Genomic DNA, 13,644 nt, shown 5'->3' on the forward strand with positions numbered 1-13,644 from the left:
CTTAGATTCATATCCCCCACCGTTTTGTCTGTCCTGATCGTGTTCTCGTTTCTAGAGTCGTTCGCATCTTGCGCAGCTTACAAATAGACGAGCTGTCAGACGGAATTTTCCCTGCGTTCACTTTATATTGAATCGGACTCGTTGAAGGCTTTCTAGCAATGAGAGAGGACTTCAATCAGTTAGTGCTTGGGTATTCGTAGAAATTCAGAGCGTCCGGTAACAAGCAATTGTGCCGCATGCTTATAGGAATAAGGCTGCATACGCACGGTGCGCCCATTATGAGCTGCCTTCATTGTCCTCCGGCCAAAGCACTTACTGAAGTAAGGCTGACGTACCAGCTAGGGTCGGTCAAGCTTTCCTCCCAAAGTTCGCCTCCTTTTATGATATTTTTCTATACCCTGTATGGTATGCCCGCTGCTGTTACCATATAAGAAAATGTTTCAAAGTGGACAGCAAGCAGGGTGGCAAGCAAATGTGAGTACGACTTACTGACTGACTAAGTTGAGTGCCACTAGGAGCTTTCTTGCAGAAATGAGTCTACACATGCAGGAATGGAACTACGGCTGCATGGCGCGCCCATTGTGCTTCAGCCGAAGCCCGTACGGAAATGGAGCCGACGTACCAGCTAGCTTGGGTCAAGCTTCCCACTCTTCGATACGATCTTTCTATACCCTGTTTGGTATGCTTGCTGCTGTCGCTGCATTGGAGAACGTTTCAGAGCGAACAGAAAGCAAGGCAGTGAGCAAATGTGACTGCGATTTACTGACTGATTGTGTTGAGCGCGAGTAGAGGCTTTCGTGTGAGACGAATATTGATAAAGTCGGCATCGCCTGCCTTGCACGCTGTTTCTTCCATCTCTCTATCGTCGTTCATTGCTCGCCTGGGTAGGATGGCAAAGTGACGCCAGAGCTTGTCCCCTGTTACTGTTGCTACTACCCCTTTCGGCACCCCTCGACCCAAGCAAGCGGCTAACCGGTCGACATCCTTTTCTATCCGCTGCCTTATAGCCGTTTAGTCTTTTTCCTAACCACCATTTTCTACCCTGACGTCAACCCTGCAGAACCTCTCCCCGAAGGACTACAGCAGCTTGAATCTAGCATCTCTCGTCCCTAGATGTACAATCACTAAGCTAGGCAAGCCATTTGGCCAGCCAACATTCGCGTGGCTTTTTGCCTTTTTCTGTCCAACTGGGGAAGAATAAAGGAAAGTATGGATGGGGACAGGCGAGTGGAAACGAGCGTCCGTGGAGAGGCTATATGAGGCCAGCGGCAACAGAAAGGAACCAACCGAACGGGGCAACAAGAAGCGACAGGCGATGGCGCTGACGGGACTAAGGCGCCAGGCACTGCTATGCCCGCCAATTGAAGATCCCCCGAGATGGTGAAAATGGTGGTGACTCCGGGGCGAAGACTTGGGCTTGGAGTTTCACGTAAGCTGGGCGGTTTTGGCAGGCAGACTCGGCGATTCGGCGTGAGGGGTGATTTGGATGAAAACAAGAAGCCCAAAAAGACGACGAGAGAAGAGGCCGTCTAGCTTCTATGATTGGCTTGGACTGGGATGGGAAGAAGAGAGCATATGGAGGAAAGAGCCCGGGGAAACGGGCATTGCTGCTGCTGTTGCGGCGGTTGCACAAGCAAAAAGCGACCAACAACAAGTTGATAATAATAACAACCCACTGCCATCCACAGAACGGTCGTACGAATAGAGGTTTCTGTCTAATGGCGACTTCGTCACCGCTTTATTCACTACTGGTTCCCTACTCCTTAGCTGTTGCTAGCCCCAGACTGTATCGAAGCCTCGATGCTCCAATGGCCATACTCCGACCGTCTGCTCGGTTGGCCCCCAAGCCATCGGGTTGCGTCCAGCCCAGGCGTGTAGAAAAACAAGCGGGAAACAGCAGCAGCCGTAATACAATGGACCAATTGGTGCAGAGAAAGAAGTTTCTCCTAGCGAAAAAGGCATACCAGACGGTTGCGGTATCAATAGCAGTATGCTGACTTACAGCATGGGCTCCTGTATTATATCGACTACGATTCTCGCAGGAAAAGATCCGATATATGAGCCGACTCATAGAAAATAGCATATCGGCATCATACAACTGACGAATGGGAAGTGACGACGTCAGCTGACTGCCAGTGCCTATATAGCTATGCTTTCCCAATTTCTCTCGATGCTCCTAACTGAGTTTGGGTCCCCGGGACTTGGAGTTTGGGACTCGGAAAATGGACCATCGCTAGAATGATCCCGTTCGGTGGGCTCCAAGAAATAACAGCTCTCCTAGATTCTGAGAGCAGTCACATTAAGAGCTGTTGCTGCTGCCGCCACTGACGATTTAGCTGACGGCTGTTGGCATTGATGGCAAGCGGCTATTACAGTAACAGCAAAGCATTCGAGCCCACTCAAGCTAGTCCTAACACAAGCCTGAATGGAAGCTCGCGACGTTTCTACGACGATACATACAAACTTAATCGGCGGACGACATCGCTTCAGGTGTTTCGTATGGCAGGTACATTGAAGAAGCAGTAAACACATTTCACGCCGGTACACGATAAGGCGGCCTCTCACTGGCGTTCAATAATACACGTCTGCAAAGTGTTATAGCTTGCCTGAAGCGCACCAGAAAGAAGGCCCAGTCGGCGGTGGACGCACCGAACTAAGCTGATGTGCGTGCGTCAAAGGTACGAAGTTGCAAAGACAGCCGAATAGTGGGATCGCCAACAAACCCGGTACTTAGCTTGGCTGGCTGGCTGGCTGTGGGGTTCGCGAGTGTAAAAGAGCTCAGAGGTTATTAAAGTCTCATCAGCCTCAGACGTCTGCCATCGTGGATTGAAGGATGACGCCCAGTGGCGCTCTGTCCCCACACGTCCTGCCATCTTGTCCTTAAGGATGTTCTTCTGTGCCAGCGATTTGGCAGCGTCCAACGAGCAAGAAAGCGACTTGTTCAAGCGTTCATGTTCCTTAACTGCGCAACGTTGCTCCACATCTAACCTGCTTCACCCGATCTCCACTAGCATTTTACCTCCCATCTATAGTCGTAACAATAGCAGCGGCTCCTACTTACCTTTGGTGTTCAACGAACAACGTTCTTTTATTTGAACAAAACGTGAACGAAAAAAGATCTTTGAAGGAGAGCAGGGAGAACAGAAGATGATGACTAAATTTAGTCTCGACAGATACGTCGAGCGGCCGAATGAGGAAGTCGACAAGAAGGAAAATGGACAGCATGCAACGTTATCTTCCGCCATTCTATGCTACTCGTCTTTCGCCGATGCTTTTCTTGTTTGAACCGGCTTTCACTATTGTGCTCTACACAGTGGGGTACGAAATAGCGTCTTTTCTCGTCTTTTGCATACACGTCTATCTGATTCTCCTTCCGTTGGCTCACAGCTTGCTCCCTATGCGCCTTTCCAACTATGCATCTTTGCTTCGTCGTCCGATGAGTTCATCAGCCAAATCGTTCCATTCACCGACCCAACGAGGAGCGAGATTGCAAAGCGCAGATCAGCAGAATGTAGCCAAGGAAGATGTGCGAAAAGCCTAGCCCGAGCTTCAAGTCCGCAGTGAAAAAGATAGAAACAGGAGAGGAGTTGAATCGTGCCGAGCTGGCTGACTGGCTGGTTAGGCTTGTCGGCTATCCTGTTTGAGAAAGGACGATCCGAAAGCCCTCTTTGCCCCCCTGCCGTTTTTCCTTGCTCACCATTGAGCTTCGTTCTCGGTTGGCGTTTAGCAACGAAAAGTTGGTAGGCAGCCTTCACTCTCGTAGCCTCCTGTGCAGTTCTGCGCAAACTGGCTGCCGCTTACGTCGTGCAGGGACTCAATCGACGGAGCGTTGCCTGCTACTACCATCGTCATCGACTTTAGTAGAAGTACAGTCGCAACTTGTCCTTCCCATCGCCGTGGCCCTTGTCGTCCTTTCGTTCGTTCCTCCCCTGCATCGGTTCGGTCGCGCTCATTCGTCGAAACGACGCATTATACTTTTAAAAACGTTGCCGTCACTACTTGCACCGCTCGGTCGGTCAGTCTGTCGTTCGCCACCCGTCTTTGTGTGTCTCGCTTCCCTTCGACCATCGTGGAGCTTTTGCAGCTGAGGTTATCGCCATAGACGATGACAGTGATGGCAAAGGCAGGCTGCCGCTACTACGCTTACATCTACCACTACGCTCGCGACTATCGGGGTTGCCGCAACCGATAGAAAAAGCAGTAGAAGTACGGAAGCATGGGAGCGCGGCTTGAAACGCCTAGCTGTATTATTCCGGCTAACTTGCTGGCCGAAAGGCCGTCTAACAGAACCGTTCTGCTGCACGCTGCCCCACAACTTCGTAGCCTGTTATTTCTAGGGTAACGTAGTGGATGAAAAAATTCTGGGGGACAGGGAACGCCGAGAAACAAACGAGAAAATGAAGTTCAAATAAGGGATCCTATGGTATGCTGTGATGTAGTTAAGCGGACAGACGGACGAAAGGGATGACGGTGATTTGCCTGACTCGCTGGGGCTCCCAGTCTGGCTAGGACCAAACGGCTTGCCGGCTATCCGGCTACCATCGCTCCGCTTGCAATGGGCGTCTAGCCCTTCCCATCTCACACCGTCCGATAGCACAACTAAACCCTTAAGTTCTTCGCCTTCTAAAAAGACCCCTTCTCACTCACCTCTTCCTGATCCCAGAAGTCGCCATATCCCTGGCAGGAAGCCGCTCGCTTCCCAACAGTGACTAGGGTTTTTCTTCCTTTAGCTAACGCTGTTCCATCCCTTTCGTCCAGCATCATTCTGCATGGCGATGGGCCTAACGCCACCAGCGATTAGGAGGTCTTTGTCATCCTCAAGGGCCAACTGCGCAGCCGTGACTCGGGTTCGAAATACGGCCTGTAGGTGGAGATACGTCGGGACAAGAAATGGGAAGAAATGAAAGAAGATACCGTCTTCCGGTCGGCTCACGTTTAGTCGTCAACACACCACCTTGGCCGCCAGCATCAACAGAAAAAACGACGAGACGATCGGGAGACGTTCGGACCGCTGCAGCTCTCGCCGCCGTTACTGAACTGTCCTCTTGCCAAAAAGGGCCAGATCACTCCACCGCTGCTGCTGTTCGTGCTGCTTTGTAGGTAGGCAGACGCGTCTGCGTGCCACTGTTCTGCTCAACTGCTTAACCCTCGACCAACGAGCCCTCTTATTTGAAAGCGGCGGTAACTACCGGCTTTCTTGCCTATCTCGGAAAGGGTGAGCGCCCAATTGACGCAAGGAAGATCCTCGCGAAACTGTACCCAATGAGCGAGACAGTAGCTTAACGGGTAAAAGAAGTGAAGTGCCAGGTGAGCGGGCAGCAGATGGAGAACGAATAACTGATAGGAAAAAGCAATAGGCTTCTGGCAAGGATGGCCTTATTCACATAAAGAAAGGAGGCAGGTCTGATGACACCAACAGAAAAACCGCACAGAGCTATATTTATTCCCACTTCAGCTTTTGAAAGGTTCACCACATTCTTGGTGTAAGGCCTGCTATCCGTATGATGTTAGTGGATGTTCTGGACCTAATATCTTGAAGTAATTAATTAGTTACTGAGCAGAAAAGTTAATGAATGTAAATATTCAGAGATCTACAAAAGTAAGCGGGCGAATAACAGAAATAGTTTAGTATACAAACAAGAAAAATGGTAATACAAATACTCTGTGCTTTGCAGGGCAAACCGAAGTCTGTTTCTAGCTTCTACCTAAGTTTTAACAATTGAATCAAACGAGTCAATTTGACTGCGCGATTCCTTATCTCCCCGTAAACAGATTATCTCATTATGCTATGTTATACTAACATTATGACGTTGGACACAGAAAAAAAAAACTATTTTTGTTTGTTTTCGTTTAAAATCTTTCCAGATGACGTCTGCTTACTTCTAAATCATTACATGATTATGTCTATCACTAGACTGAATAATACTTTTCAGTACCAATAAACCGACACTCCATGACTCTGCACCCAGAGCTATAAAATTTGTTCGAAAAAAAAAAAACGAAATTACGAAAACCAGGAAAGATATACATTATCATATTGACTGATCATCATGTAAGTCAATAATTAGCTAGGCTAGTCGCGCGAATTAACAACGCTAGATTGTTAAACTGGCGCTAAATGCGTCTAAACACTATCAGCTGCCATTATAAGTCACGTGTTCCTTTATACGTTGGTGAGACCGTTCGCAGAGAAGGATCGTTCTATAATGGGCCATTCTGGAAGTCCCACTGCCTCTACAGCCATAATAGTTACTTCGTAGTAACAGTGAAGTATAGGGTGTATAGCAGGCACTCATGTGTGTGACTCGTTCTTTCTTGATGCTCCTTTTCATTCCGTCTGCTCGATCCCTCTCGGATGGCTTTTTTCCTATTTTTCGTCTCTTTTCGGAGCAAGTATCTCAGCGGGAACTCATCCGCTTTTGCTCTCAGCGTGGGCAGCAGCAATAGCAGCGGCAGCGGAGAAAGTCGAGTGAAACGACCGCACAGACGATGTAAGCAGAACAGCAGCAGAAGCCCAAATGCCAGTTCGGTAGGCAGTTGGTTTCAGCAAGTAGATGGCAAGTCCTCATCGTCTTCATCGAAAAAAGGTCCTCCTAGCTGGAAAAAGAAGTGTAGCTTGCTGAAAGCAATTATATGAGCCTGCTTATCTGCCTCTCTCTAACGACACGACAGCCAGCAGCTAGCCTCCATCGAATCGCCAAGAAGAACCTTGTGGCTCTCGTTGCAGTACATTCTTTATATGGAGTAGAGGTGAACTCACCCCGATGCAGAGAGCCAATGTGCCTGCCAGAAAGAGGCAAAAGAAAAATAGCACGGGAAGTGAGGCGCTCCAATGGCGGATCGCGGAAAGAACGTTCGAGCGCACAGCCAAGCCGAGCGGCTCAGAGCCGGCTTGAGCGAGAAGACATGGAAGCAATACAAGGATGGCGGTAGTGGCGGTTCGTGGCGCTCAGAAAAAAGGGGACATGAGCCGAAGCAAGGAAGCTAAGAGGGGGAAGTAGAGGGTCTGAATTGGCCCCAACCGCCTCTGCTAGTCTCAACCGTCCGTGTAACCTCAATCGCCTGTCCATCGCGCCTCTGTGACTGCTGGAAGTTCCGTCTCTCTCTGCCTTGCTCCGGCTCGCTGTATCTCGATCTATCTCAGGAGCCGTTGCAGCAGCGCTATTTGTGACTTGTGATTTCTACGCTCGTGTCATTCCGCATCCCAACAAGGGGGCCGTGTTTCTTCATGTCGTCTCATTCCATCACCCAGTCCCCCTCAGACGTAACCCCTGCAGGCCTGTTCGCCTTTGCCTGCCAGGCATCTACGGAGCTCTCGTTCAAAGCTGTTCTGCATTTCGCTATAGACTCGAAAAAGTACAGAGAGGTTAAACGAACGTAGTAGAAATAGTAGTCCTTGTCCTAGTCGACACAAGGCTAGCAGCCGTACTGTCTGGAGAAGCCTTAAACGAGTCAAAATGGCTAATTCGTCCGCTTTCTATCCACAACTGGTTCAACTACGACTGCACCTATTGCTCTCCCTATGACTCTCTCGCTTCTTACGCTTGTTCCTAGGATTTTCTTCCAGTTGCTAGCCTGCGCTGCCAGCCCTGCCCACGTTCAAATCTGCGTCTGGCCGCCACTAGCATTTGCTGCAGGGGCCTAGCTCATCATGGGCACACTTGCCCGCGGCCGTTCGCCGCCATCGCTCTGCCCAATCCATGGAGGTGGAATAATTGCCAAATAAGATTTGCCGCTCGAGTTTCTTCACTGTACCGCGCCTTTCGGACTTTTTATTGACCGAACCAAACGATCTGCAGCAGCCGCAGCAGTGCCAGTCGAATCGCAGTCACCTTCTTCGTCGTTGATGGAAGTCGAGCCGCTTGGCCTGATTCCTCTTGGCTCTATGTGCGAGTTGCTAGGTCCAAACGGATTCGATGGAGGTTGCAAGAGCTGAGAAACGCAGGCCTCTTGCTTTTGATAGGAAGCGAGTGGAGAAAAGCTTCCCCACTCAGAAACAGTCAGGCGTTGTGCCTCGCGTTTCATAGAGCACTGGGACGGCGGAGTTCCGGGAACAGCAAAATCAACTAACTAAGTTGAACCACCCAGGATAAGTAAGAGTTGATGCTGATACGAATGGATGATATGTAGCCGAACTACAAGTCAACAACGTGTAGCATTCATGAATGTTGCCAAGGGGAGACGATAGAATTGAAGTCTTTAGTTTACTGGTAATTTAATTGGGTCTGATTCGTCTGTATCTCACCCGATCAGATAGAGAGATGGAGAGGAATTGCTAAAAACACATGGGTTTGGTGGCGGAATTCAGTCGATTTCACGCAGGAGATTCTAGAAATGAGAGGGCAACGTCGGTCGACTTACTACTATGTGATGTCTTGTGGAACAAACATAAATCACTATGATACTCGGTTTTCTGAGTACTGAAGCCTCCAACGCAAGCTATTTTCTAAGCCTACTTAACAAACATTAATAAGATCGTATCAAGTTATTATTTAGACTATGGCAACCCAAAAATATATGTGGATGTTATATAGACAATGGTTTACGAGTTTAGGACTTACGTGGGTCGTCATGAAATTAAGGTGTCTTTCAAGAGAGGAACTCAGCTAAATACAAATATTATTAGCGGCGATTTTAGCCAGAAGAGAAACAATATGGTGGGATCGCTAATAATGTCAGGGATCGGAAGAGGATCTTCACCCTGACACCATCATCTTCGCTCAGTACAAAGGATACTTTATGCAAACATATTGCAGTCGTTATAGGCATTCAAGAGGAAAGACGTCCGTTATCGTCGCTTATATGTCTTTAATGCTTTCACATTGGCTATGAAGTATGTGCAAAAGCTCTGTGCTGAGTCCCATATTAGACGGTTTTTGTCATGAACGAACCAAAAATATCTATTATTGTTTGTTAAGTAACTTCAGACATCGTTAAAGCCTAGAGATTGTAAGAAGAAGATATGACTCGAAACTCGAACTAACTTCATTGTTACAATACTATGTCTTCTCAGGTGAAACGTACTTTAAATTCTATTTGCTCATTTCACTTCATTCACGATGCGAAATTTTGGTGGAATCAGGCTCCGGAAAATCGGTAACGTAGTTAAAGCATCTCATGATAATAGGCCGACTACGACATGTCCTTTGAGATCTTCTTTGCCTGTAATAATAATTATAGAATAACACGCGAATAAATGATAATGATATCAAGGCGTGGAGAATGATGATAAACCAGATATCTCTCGAGGTACGCTTCAGAGTATTCTAGTTACAAGCTTATAATCACCAAACGTACTGTAAAAGTTAAATAATGATATTTTGAGAAGAAAAAAATTAATAAATACGATCAGAATAGCGTTTTGGTCGTAGCGCATTTCCTGTATACCTGAGCCTGAAAAAGCTTCACTCTTTTTTTGCTTTTGAATAACCTAGTTTTCCTATAGTTTATAATGCTAAATAGCGTATTTTCAGTTTGCCATTTAGCTGACCTAAGGCAAGTTGACTTTGCCAAAACCACTGGTCTACCTCGCTAGGTCAAACCCCGCTGCTTCATGTCCAGCGTGATGAAAAAAAGAAATAAGTGATTTTGCTTTAACTAGAATGTAGTGCTTGTGAAGGTTATTTCCATAACGTTGGCTAAATGGCCGAATTTAAACTTATAGTAAATGGAATCCTATACTACCTCATCCAGAAAAAATGGGCTCATATTAAACTGAAGGTTGTGTCGGCAGAGGAACGCGCGGTGAAGCGCGAGCTCGATACTCAACTTGATGTCGAGTCGCCTGTTTTTTTTTTTTACTTATCCGATCTTTTTTGCCCCTGGCATATTGGCGTAGAATAAGACTATAAAGTGTTAAGTAGTACCTCGTTAATATACCGTCGTACTCAGCTGCTCAACATTTGATGTATATCGAAGAGACACCACGGTCATCTGTACTCCAGGATTTCGTTACCTATATCTTTTATATGTTCATGTACTCGAGTTCTGTTTGGAAGCGGCGGATAGAAGACTCCAAATGTCGTTAGGTAGAAATTCAGGAAAAGAAATGATGGTTCCAAATTTCAAGTGTTATTGCCTCTTCCGTTTTGGAAAAATTGAAATAAAATCTACATAGGTGAAGATCTATTTTATTGGTCCGAAAGTAATTGGTTAATGACCTTTTTATCTTCTGCTAAAAATGCTTGCATACATATGACAGTCGACATCGCCAATGGATGTTTAATGAAGCCAGTATCGACTAGCTTTTCTTCTCAAGATCCTAAACATTTCAAAGGAGCAAGCACAGCTGGCCGGTGTTAAAAAGAGTCGTTGACTTCAAAGACAATGTTTCGTAAGCAGCAGAATATCCGTCAGGCCGATCTAACTGAAGGTGACCGCTGAGCCGTTATATGTTGTTCAGTGGCAACGTAACATCTCTCATTACCTCTGGTAAAAATCTAGCACAAGTCCTTTCGAGGTGATGTTGCCCTAAGAATAGACTCAAAAGGTGGCGAGACGTGCATCTAAGGAAGCTACTAGCGGGAGTAGGATTAGCTCAGCGAGTTAGATGGATTGGGTCCCCGCCATACCGAATCCGTATGCCAGCTTACACCAGAAATTCGATTAATTTACCCTGATATTATCACACAAGTATCTGGGTAAAACATGAATCCGATTTAGATGGCTGCTTTAAAGTATTTGGTACTCGCTTAAGAACGCTGGAGTCGTTGGTTCAAGATGATCAATATGTATATACATACATATTCACACACGTTTCGTATCAAATAGAAAATATCTATTTTTAAATTAAGACAATGTAACTAACCTAACCTAACCTAACCTACCGTACTGATATGTTATTAGACCTAACAATATGTACAAATAAGCTATGAAGAGCGCTGTAGAAGAGATCGTATATTATTAAAGCTTCTCGCCAAAGCTAGAATATTATATTTCGGCTATACAGTCTCATCGATACGATAATTCGATATATGGACAAATACATACATTTTTGCAGTTAAAAGGCGTGCGCAACTTTGTCGGTTTGTTCATCTCCGCCTAAACGTTACAACAAAATAATTAGCGGTCCCTATTTTCGACCGTTGACACAGCATCCCAGACAGGCGGATACTGTACAAGCTCCATATTTCCTCATCTTGAACGAATATATGCTCATTTAATCAAGTCTGCTTTGGGAACGTCGCAACCTTACATGCCTCTCACGTATTTCTGCTCTTCACATAAAGCTTTTTCAGTATTTTTTAGCGCAATATCTCCACACTTGAATATATCATGTATACACAATCCTGCCGCTATGCCCTCCAGTAATAACGTAATTCTGTTTTTAGTGCTACCCTAACAAAAGATATCCTTTCAGGCAATACGCTCAAACGGGGCTAAAGGCAATGTACCGAATACGAAGAAAACGTTTAGTAAGTAGTTCTATTGTGTTTATATTAACAAACATTTATCACACATCGACTATTTTACTGAGTTGAGTCATTCTCTCTATTATGATCATCTAAATTTTTTAACCTTTAGCTTAATTTTTAATAAATTTATAATTAAAAATATGTTGAAAAAAATTATACAAATGCTGAATATGGCTGGTTAAGGCTGAATATGTCAAATTGTTTGAAAAATACAGCGAACCAAGATCGATCGAACTTGGTTTGACACGATTATTGCCTTTGGAGTGCATGGGTACGTGTTCATCAAAGGTAAGCTTTTGTTACTTCCTTCGCTCTATTCCGTGAGTACTGCAATCCGTTCATGATGCAGCGTCGTCTTTAGAGGTCCGTTCGCGTCTAGACAACACATTGAATGCCTACCTAACCTAGGGTGCCACAAACACGTTTTGGGTACCGTTGCATGAACGGCGGCGCTGCTTAATATGTTTGTGCATATTGCAGGTTTTTTTTCTTCTCAAACGTGTAACTTTCAATTACAACTTACGATCTTTTCTAATTCTGCGACACTTTACTACTAATGTCCACGACAGAACAGCTTTTGTGCGACGCGTAGTCTTACACCTGAATGAAACTCTAATTACAGGTTATCCGTTGGACGCGTGATGGCCAATAATGGTACAGTTTGTATACATTACGACCAGGGAGAGTATTGGCACTCAAGCATAAAATATCGGTAAGTTGAGACAAATTCAATGCAACGGCATCTTTAAACTCAATTCAAGATTCATCTGGTTGGTGGTGCTCATCGCTTGTTTCGGTCGTATCGAAGTAACTTCTCTAATTTTCGTAGTAATAAGCCAAATATCGATAAGAAACGACAACTGTAATTAAAATAAACATATCCACCTTTAAGTTATACCAGTAGAATCAATTAGTGCATGTTATATCTTGCTCACTAAGGCAGAAACCGAAGCACTCTCTATGCACAGATAATTATAAAACATAATAAATATCGAATAGAAAAAGCTCTGTGTCCTGGTTAATTTCAATAGTAAACGAGAATCTAGCCTATTAAATAGTATACCGAATTTTGTCTTCCGTGAGGTTCCCTAATGGAATCAAATGTGTTTAGCACTTTTAGAGAGAGCTATAAGAGGTCCGTGATGCCCTTAGATGTTCGGTGTTTCACGCACGCCACACTAGGGAACAAGGTCAGCTTCTCAAACCTTAACAAGGTTCAGTATGTGATATGTCTTCAAACAAGCACTATTTAATAACTGCTCGCAATTGTGTCCTGGTTAGCTTTAAGGGTCACAGAACTCTCTGTTTCTGACCAAACTGTTCAAAATTCACGGCCGACACGAATTATTTTAGTTAATGAATAACGTAAGCTTTAAACATATGTGACAAACCTATCAGGAACACAATGTCACACTACTAGTCATACAATTAGGACGGCAGGGGCAAATGCTACAATTTATAGCTGCAGTTAATAGTTTTAACAATGCTTCCTTGCAGTTTTTATACCTGTAAGTAGACAATAGTCGCAGCGTGATCGAACGGTGAAACGGATCGCTTCATCCAAAGCCGTGTCGGAAACTTCGGCGGAAACTAGCATCGATGCGCTAGTCATAAACAATCATTGCCTTATGATAAAATAAAGGCGTGATAAAAGTACTTTATTTTGGCCTGCTTCCACAGAGAAAAGGCAGAAGATGCTCACACGTGACTACAAACGCGGTACAAGTAGAAGCAACAGTATTCCAAAAAAAAAGACAGTCCTTTGCAATAGTCCGTTTTACTGTCGGTGTTAGTGACAGCTTCCACCATTAACTGATGATTTCCGTTATCCCTTTGCCCGTTGCCCTTGCCTTCCCGCTGCCGAACATTTTGGATAATTTAGTGTTGCAATTGCTGTCCGGTATATGCGTGGACGACCTGCGCGCAAAAAAATAAGGTAGCACTTAGTATCCGCCGTTTACTGCCCGGCGGCGGCGGCGGCCAGCGGCTGTATCTAACAGCAGCCAGATACGATATTATAAAGTAGCTCCAATTTAGGTAACAGTTTCGGTTTCGTATGATACGCTGACCGCTTGCTTGTTTCTTGGAACTCGATCGCTCGCTCGCTCGCTCGCTCGCTACTACGCTCACCCGGCCCCCACATGTGCGAGCCCTCGCCTTTTGCTCCATCACTTTCTGCTCCTGTGATTGATGGTGTTCTAGACGAGAATAAAAGATGTACTACTCTATC

General features: G+C 45.6%; 1 protein-coding gene across 2 annotated transcripts in view; it reads right to left on the reverse strand.

The window, feature by feature from the left end:
• The window catches only part of LOC111271215 (uncharacterized), a 39,210-nt gene extending 25,683 nt beyond the window's left edge, over positions 1-13,527 (reverse strand). The window contains exons 1-2 of one of the 2 annotated variants that reach the window (XR_002686748.2): positions 12,921-13,527; positions 9,025-9,162 (exon numbers count right to left, since the gene is read on the reverse strand). Coding sequence is in view for 1 of the 2 variants with exons in the window: in XM_086972841.1 (XP_086828967.1) it covers positions 4,648-4,764 (117 nt within the window). In the remaining variant the exon portion in view is untranslated. Of the gene's footprint in view, positions 1-4,647; positions 5,153-9,024; positions 9,163-12,920 lie in introns of those variants that run through there. The other variant, XM_086972841.1, reaches the window with a different exon arrangement.
• Between the last annotated feature and the right edge of the window lie 117 nt (positions 13,528-13,644).

Source organism: Varroa jacobsoni, unplaced genomic scaffold (genome assembly GCF_002532875.2).
Source record: "Varroa jacobsoni isolate VJ856 unplaced genomic scaffold, vjacob_1.0 contig00429, whole genome shotgun sequence".
Lineage (NCBI taxonomy): Eukaryota > Metazoa > Arthropoda > Arachnida > Mesostigmata > Varroidae > Varroa > Varroa jacobsoni.